Source organism: Rattus rattus, chromosome 6, assembly GCF_011064425.1.
Source record: "Rattus rattus isolate New Zealand chromosome 6, Rrattus_CSIRO_v1, whole genome shotgun sequence".
Classification (NCBI taxonomy): domain Eukaryota; kingdom Metazoa; phylum Chordata; class Mammalia; order Rodentia; family Muridae; genus Rattus; species Rattus rattus.
This window is the reverse complement of record NC_046159.1, coordinates 42,772,656-42,780,702: the sequence shown is the minus strand read 5'-3', so window position 1 is coordinate 42,780,702 and position 8,047 is coordinate 42,772,656. Positions and strand designations below refer to the sequence as shown.

The following is an 8,047-nucleotide window of genomic DNA, read 5'->3' as shown; positions in this document are numbered from 1 at the left end:
GGAGGGACAGGGAAGAGAAAGGGGACATGGATGGGGGAAGAGGGGAACATGATTTGTATTAAGTGGTAGAAAAGGACTGAAGTGCTGAGGGCCAGCACAAAGAATGGAATCAGATGACCTTGGGAAGAAAGAGGTTGGGAAGACACTCTAGAATGTACCAGACACCTGGAAAGTGAGAGACTCATAGGACTCAAAGTGGGGGGTGTCCTTAGATAAAAATCCCTACAATGGGAGAGGGAACTTATTGAATCTACCTCCAGCAGAAAGACAGAGCATCAAGTGAGGTATGGGGTTGCTATCCCACAGCCAAAGCTCTGACCCATAATTCTTCCTGTCTGAAAGAAATGTAGGAATGAAAATGCAGAATTGCCTGAAGAAAAGAAGGTTCAGCGACAGGCCCAAAGTGGGATCCAGCTCAAGAGGAGGTCCCAAGATCTGACACCATTACTGAGACTATGGGGCACTCACAGAAAGTGACCTACTATTACTGCTCTCCAAAAGACCCACAAATAGCTTAAAGAGTCAGAAGCAGATATGTGCACCCAATCAGGGAACAGAAGTTTCTGAGCCCTCTGGTTGAATTATGGAAAAGCTGGAAGAAGCTAAAGAGTAGGGCAACCCTGAAGGGGGATGAGCAGTCTCAATTAGCCTAGAACCCTGAGATCTCTTGGAAACTGGATCACCAACCAGGCAGAATAAACCAGCTGATAGGGGGGTCACCAGGACCACCAACACATCTGAGAGCAGAGCATCTGTTCTCAGAAATGGCTAAAAGAAAACAGGAAAACAGTTCTACAGGAATGTTGACACAGAGGCCTATCTATAGGAGGGTCAAACCACTGTCAGAAACAGCAAGACAAGCTAATACCAGAGATAACCCGATGGTTGAGAGGCAAGAGGAAAATTCATAGCTCAGAGTGCCTGCAAAAAGAAACAGGAGAGAGCATAAGTCAGCAACTTGACAACACACCTCAAAGTTCTAGAACAGAAAGAAACAAATACACAAAAGAGAAATAGAAAGCAGGAAATAATCAAACTCAGGGCTGAAATCAACCAAGTAGAAATGAAAAGGTCTATACAAAGAATCAACAAATCCAGTAGCTGGTTCTTTTAGAAAATCATCAAGATAGATAAACCCTTAGCTAGACTAACCAGAGGTCACAGAGAGTACATCCAAATTAACAAAATTAGAAATGAAAAGGGAGACATAACAACAAAATCTGAGGAAAGTAGAAAAATCATCGAATCCTACTACAAAAGCCTATATTCAACAAAACTGGAAAATCTGGAGGAAATGGACAATTTTCTAGACAGATAACAGGTACCAAAGTTAAATCAGAAACAAATAAGCCATCTAAACAACCACATAACTCCTAAAGAAATAGAAGCAGTTATTAAAAGTCTCCCAACCAAAAAGAGCCCAAGACCAAATGGGTGTACTGCGGAATTCTATCAGACCTTCATAGATGACCTCTTACCAATACTATCCAACCTATTCCACAAAATAGAAACAGAGCACTACCAAATTCTTTCTTTAAGCCACAATTACTCTTATAATTAAACATTTTAAATTTAAAACTGATCTCAATTGTTCCACTGGAAGATTTGAAACAGTTAGCCATTATTAGATATTGTAGCATGGTTCAGAGACTACTTGTTATTCCTTACATGTTTGGAGACATTAATACCATCAGAATATGTAGATTGCAATTTTACTTTGAACATTGAGGCATGAAAAGTGTTAAGTGTCCACTTGTAAGCTCATCCTACTCTTGGTTACCTTTTACAAATAAAATTATTAAATTTTTGTATGACCAGAACTATGAAAATCTGTTTCTAGGATACATGCAGCAGAAAGCACTTTGTTATGAACACACCATTAACATTCATGCTACACCACCATGAGATGTTCCAGTAACCAACACAAAACACAATTCATAGTTCCTAGAAGTTAAGAGATAGTTTACCCTGTATCCAAATATGAGTGACCTTGTGGGAACACAGAGTTAGGTTACTCCTCATTCCTGCCCAATTACAGCCTTATGAACTTTTTATAGTATCAGAATACAGAAATTCATGGATCGAGTTACCTCAATGAGTTGATACAAACATCAGTAGGAACATTAAGTCAAAGTGCTGAACTCACTGCTGTAGTCCTTAGATGCTGACAACATTCTTACTTAGTATGGTGATTGGTAGGAGCTTATGGCATGTTAACAAAACCTTTTACCTGTTAGTCACAAGGACATTCATTAGTCAAGCAGGGATGTGAGAAGGACAAATGGTTGTTATGGGTTATAAAGTTTGCCCAAGAAAATCCAAGCTAGTTTCTGGACCTGTAATTCCTACTTCTCCATAACCATTGCAGTTTTATAAGGTAATCAGCCTAGCAGAAGGCTCAGTGGAAGTCATCATTCTTTTCAGGATGATTTCTACATACATTACTAGCTGCTCCTGTCAAATTAACTGTATGTTACATAAGTGCATAGTACATAGATCTTGGTATGATTCTCTTTAAAATGGGGGATTGATGGGTGAATCTGCTTTCATAGAAGACATGTGTTGCATACCTAGAAACCACATCAAGTGGCTCACAACTCTTCTCTTCTTGGTTCCTCTGGAACCTGCCTATATATACTACACATAAACTCATCAAGGCACAAACACAATGCACATTAAAAATCAATTAATAAACACATAAATGTTTTTAGAATTTGTTCTACATAGTGAAGCATCTTAATAAAAACTGTGTACATCTGTGCTAGTTTGTGTTTTTATAAGAGCACACAAATAGTCTGTCAAAATTTATATGGTCAGTGCATGCTAGGGTTGGGATTTGAGTGCATGTATGTCTTGTCTTCCATAGATTCTTTGCTTAGGAATACATTTATCCAGTTGGTGACTCAAGTCTATTGAATGTTAGAAAAGACAAAACCAGATTTAGAATAAAGAAAAAAATCTTGTTTTTTTTTCGCTATATACCATATGCTAAATCCCTCTTTAGATCATTTACAAAACATGAGTCTCTTGTTTCTTCAGAAACTGCAAATGAACCTAGTTTAGAACTGAGGGCACAGCACACCTTATATTTTCCTACTATGACTACTTTCCTTCATTTAAATCTCTGACTCATTAACTCCAGATATTAGGAGATTCTACAAACATAACATGTCCTAAATGGGACAAAATAATGCAAGAAATGGAGGGCAAGGTGAATAGGGATGGTGATTACCCCAGAAGTTCTTTCATGGTTGAGGATAGTTTTCATTATTCTGGTTTTTTGTTATTCCAAATGAACTTGCAGATTGTTCTTTCTATCTCTATAAAGAATTGAGTTGGAATTTTGATGGGGATTGCATTGACTCTGTAGATTGCTTTTAGCAAAAATAGCCATTTTTACTATCTTAATCCCGCCAGTCCATTAGCATGGGAGGTCATTCCACCTTTTGAGACTTTTTCAATTTCTTTCTTCAGAGACTTGAAGTTCTTGTCATACAGATCTTTCACTTCCTTGGCTAAACTCACACCAAGATATTTTATATTATTTGGGACTATTGTGAGTGGTGTCATCTCCCAAATTTCTTTCTCAGCCTGTTTATCCTTTGAGTAGAGAAAGGCTACAGATTTGTTTCAGTTAATTTTACACCCAGCCACTTTGCTTAAGTTTTTTTAATCAGACTTAGTAGTTCTCTGGTGGAAGTTTTGGGGTAACTTAAATATACCATCATATCATCTGCAAATATTGCGTACTATTTTTTACATAATCAAAATTATTAGAGTGAGTTAAAGATCTGATAGTTTCTTCTCTGTTGTACATTCTCTGAAAGCAGGACACTTTACTATATTATCCCTGTATATCTTTGAATTGTATTATTGAACATAGACATTTCCTACATTAGAAATATAATCTATAATTATACATCTTTTAATAGAAGTTCAGTCTCTGGAGACATACAGGCATCTGGGGACCTTGGGCTTGTTCTAAGTGCTGAGATGTGTTAAGCTTTGCAGCTGTGACCAGTCCTAACTGGTTCTCAATGATTTGCATGCTCTCACTATACAGCTTTGGGGACTTCTTTACATACCAGTCACACCATGTGCCAGTGTCAGTGTCATTGCTTTCAGGACTCAGCATGAGGGACTTTGCTCAGTTTCTTGGTTTCTTGTTGCTCTGGCTTATAGGTAGAATGAACTAAAGTGGGAATTTCATTGTGATTTGTGTTGACTAGCATTTTTTGGGGAAGTTTTTTTTTTTTTTTTTTTTTTTTTTTTTTTTTACCATGCTTACCTACCTGGATATTCACAATGTCTCCACTCCTATTGCAAGACGTGATATCACGATGTCCCAGTCTCCATCCTCCATGTCTGCCTCTCTGGGAGACAGAGTCAGTCTCACTTGCCGGGAGTCAGAGTCTTAGTGGTAATTTAGCCTGGTATCAGCAGAAACCAGGTGGAACTGTTAAACGCTTCATCTACTCCTCGTCCAATTTACAATCTGGAGTCCCAACAAGGTTCAGTGGCAGTGGGTCTGTCAGATCATTCTCTCACCATCAGCAGCCTGGAGTCTGAAGATTTTCAATATATTACTGTCTACAGTATGCTAATTAGCCTCCCACACTGATACAAGTCATAACATAAACCCCTGTGAAAACAGAAGTAATAGACTGGTTTGCTCCACCTGCTCCTTCTCATGAGTCACCCACTGCAACTCCTTCTCAGATGTCACAGTATTTTAGTAAAGCTCATGAAGAGTCACTTGTTTTGGTAGAAGAAACAAAATGGTTCTCTCTATAGCCTAGCTTTCTTCCTCTTCATCTCCAGTACCAAATGTCTTTTGTGCCTTAGCAGAGGATGGAGTCATTATATGTGAGCAGTTATAGCCTCAGCTGGGACTCATAGAGAACAGAGGAAGCTTCTGTAGACTTTCCATCACACATTATTTAATACAAAAGAGTTTCTAAATCTCAATATTTAAGCAGTAAATATATACTACCTAGAGAAACTGAGAGTAGAGAGGATTCTTAGTTTTTGGTTTTTACAAGAAAGCGAGAGCACATTTGTCAGTGAAAGGGAAGGCTGCCTGATCATCCTTTCCTGATTTTGAAAATCCCAGCAGTGTGTGCTGATGCTCCCAGCTGTCTGTGTGACTCCACACAGCACTCTGCAGGCTCTTATGCCCACAGCTCTGCCTACAAGAAATAGACATCCTTAAACCACACTCATATGACTTTTAATCCCACTGAATAAAGTAGAATTCATATTTGACTATAGGAAATCATAGAGAAAGTTTGCCTTAAAGAAGCTTCTAGAACTGGTATTACTGAATAATTGATATCCTGGAGCATAGTTTAAGAAACAAACAAAACACCAACACCACAAAAATAGAGATCTATACTCTAGTCCATATGTTTTAAGAAATTGTGCGTGGGTAAGATCTATTTCCTGTCTATGATATCCCATTCATCTACCCACCTGAGTACATAGAGTATACACAGTCTCTTTTTTTTTAGTTAACCTAAGTTTTTTTTTCTTTAAAGATTTCAAATCATTGATTGCAATTTCATTCATCTCTTGCACTTTTTAATACCTGGCATTCTCCACCCTTGCAAATGACCTCCCCACTAAAATACCGTGTCTTGGGATCTGTAGTGTATCACAGTGTATCACCACAGTATATACTTTTGTGTATAAGCCTTTGCTTGTAGATGTTCATTGCAATAACTGGTTGGCTTCGTGAGAGGGTCCTCTGTCATCTGCTACTCTATCAATATTGGAACCTCACTGGGACATCTATTGGATACCCTCTTGTTGTTCTGTGTCATGGAGATTCTGTAGTTTTGGATCCGTAGGACTGTTCCCTCATGTATTCTAGCAGGTCTTCAATGGGGTAGATAGTGTAGAGGACCAATTCAAAACCATGAATCGAGGCCAGAGAGTATTTGATGTGGTCAGCCCTGCCCTTTTACTCTCTTGCCTTGTTGTAGGCTCACCAGCAACCTCCACAGCCAGGGCAAGTTCTATCTTGCTGCCCAGGTGAGATAGTAGGCCCAGTCTTCCAATTAAAGCAGCAGGTGACAGACATGATCAATTCTTCCACTTTCATGACCCTAGGACCTGTTCTCTTTCCTTCCATAGATAATGAGGGATGAGGGAGTTTGGAAGGATGGCTCCTCCTTCTTTGTACCATTGCCCAGCAGACAAGAGGCAAGGTGGCTCTAGTGCACTCATGTTTTTGGGGCTGGCTCACCTGAAATCCAGAGCAGCTCTAATGTGCTGCCCAGTTGCCATGCAAGGCCTGCTGTCTCAAGTGTTTTGGTAGGTGTGAGTCTGGGCCAGCTCTCCTGCTCTCATGACCCCATTGAGTCCAACTCTCCTGTCCACTGTCATTGTCAAGTGCCAATAGAGAGAAGGGGATCTCTCTCTCACTGATCTCACTGTATATCAGACAAGAGGCAGGGCCAGGTCTTCCACACTAATGCCCTCAGGGCTAGCTCACTTGCAATGCTAACATCTAGGGTTAGCTCTACTATGCTACCCAGGTGACATTCAGGATTTGCTCTCTGGAGTTCTATAGAATGTGAAGGACAGAGCCAGATCTACCACTCTGTGGATTTAGGGACCCACATTTACTGCCTGCTGTAGAGAGGGGACAGCCTCTTTTCCCTACCTATGCACTCACATGGCAGAGAATTGGAATGGTTATCTTTCTCATGTACTGTGTTTTTACTCTATTTGGACTGTAGTTTGCAAAGTTAAACCTGTAATATCTCATGTTTTAATTCATTGAATTTGTTTATGAGTAATTGTCCTTTTAACTTCAAGAAATGCTACTCCAAACACTTCATATGGGGAACACATTCTATTTTTTTTAACCAATTTTAATTATTTTAGTGAGCTAAAAATCTAATAGTTTCTTCTCTGTTGTATATTCCCTGACAACAGGACATTGTTCAGTATTACAGTAATTTATATTTGAAATATTTTATTTAATACAGAGACTTTACAAATGCCATCTGTATGTTAAAATACTTGTAAAGAAATACAAGTGCTTTTACCTCAGGCATCTGGGAACACTGGGCTTGTGCTAAGTGCTGAGATCAACAAGCCTTTGAGCTGTACTCAGCACTATCTTCTTCCCATTGATTTGCATGCCTTCACTGCCCAGTCTAGGGAACTTCTTCATATACCAGTCACACATATACTGTGCCATTGTCATTGCAGTCAGAACTCAGAATGGACATGAGGGCCCATGCTCAGTTTCTTGGGTTATTGTTGCTTTGGTGTGCAGGTAAGATGAACTAAAATGGGAATTTCACTGATTAGTGTTGCCTGTTATTTGGGTGATGTCATCCTTTATAATGCTTAATTGTGTGGATATTCATTATGTCTCAACATCCTAGGTGCCAGATGCGACATCCAGATGACCCAGTCTCCATCTTCCCTGCCTGCATCTCTGGGAGACAGAGTCACTATTACTTGCCAGGCAAGTCAGGACATTGGGAATTATTTAAACTGGTTCCAGCAGAAACCAGGGAAATCTCCTAGGCGTATGATTTATGGTGCAACCAACTTGGCAGATGGGGTCCCATCAAGGTTCAGTGGCAGTAGGTCTGGATCAGATTATTCTCTCACCATCAGCAGCCTGGAGTCTGAAGATATGGCGATCTACTACTGTCTACAGTATAAACAGTATCCTCCCACAGTGATACAAGTGATAACATAAACCCCTGTGAAAGCAGAAGTGAGAGGATTGGTTGTCCCATCTGTCTCTCTTCTTGAATCACCCACTCTAAGCATTTCTCAGATGTCCCAAGCAAAATCTGACAGTATAACAAAAAGGAAATACTTGAAAAAGTCCATTACTGAAAGACCATGGGATTTGTATTTCTAATTAAAGCTAAATCATCACAATGATGAGAGATCTGCACTTCTTTCCAGCTAGGGATCAAAGATAGTTGAAAACTCCAGAAGAATTACTTTCAGTTTCATAGTAGGAAAATTTGAAGTAAAAGGAGATTAATGGAACCTTTGAGGAAAGTTGGATATT

General features: G+C 39.5%; 1 gene segment (V, D, J or C); it reads left to right on the top strand.

Annotated features, from left to right (window-relative positions):
* The first annotated feature begins 7,233 nt into the window (after positions 1 to 7,233).
* Positions 7,234 to 7,723, top strand: LOC116904296. The segment is given in 2 exon segments: positions 7,234 to 7,288; positions 7,401 to 7,723. Coding segments are annotated over 2 exon segments (378 nt in total).
* The last annotated feature ends 324 nt before the right edge of the window (positions 7,724 to 8,047 follow it).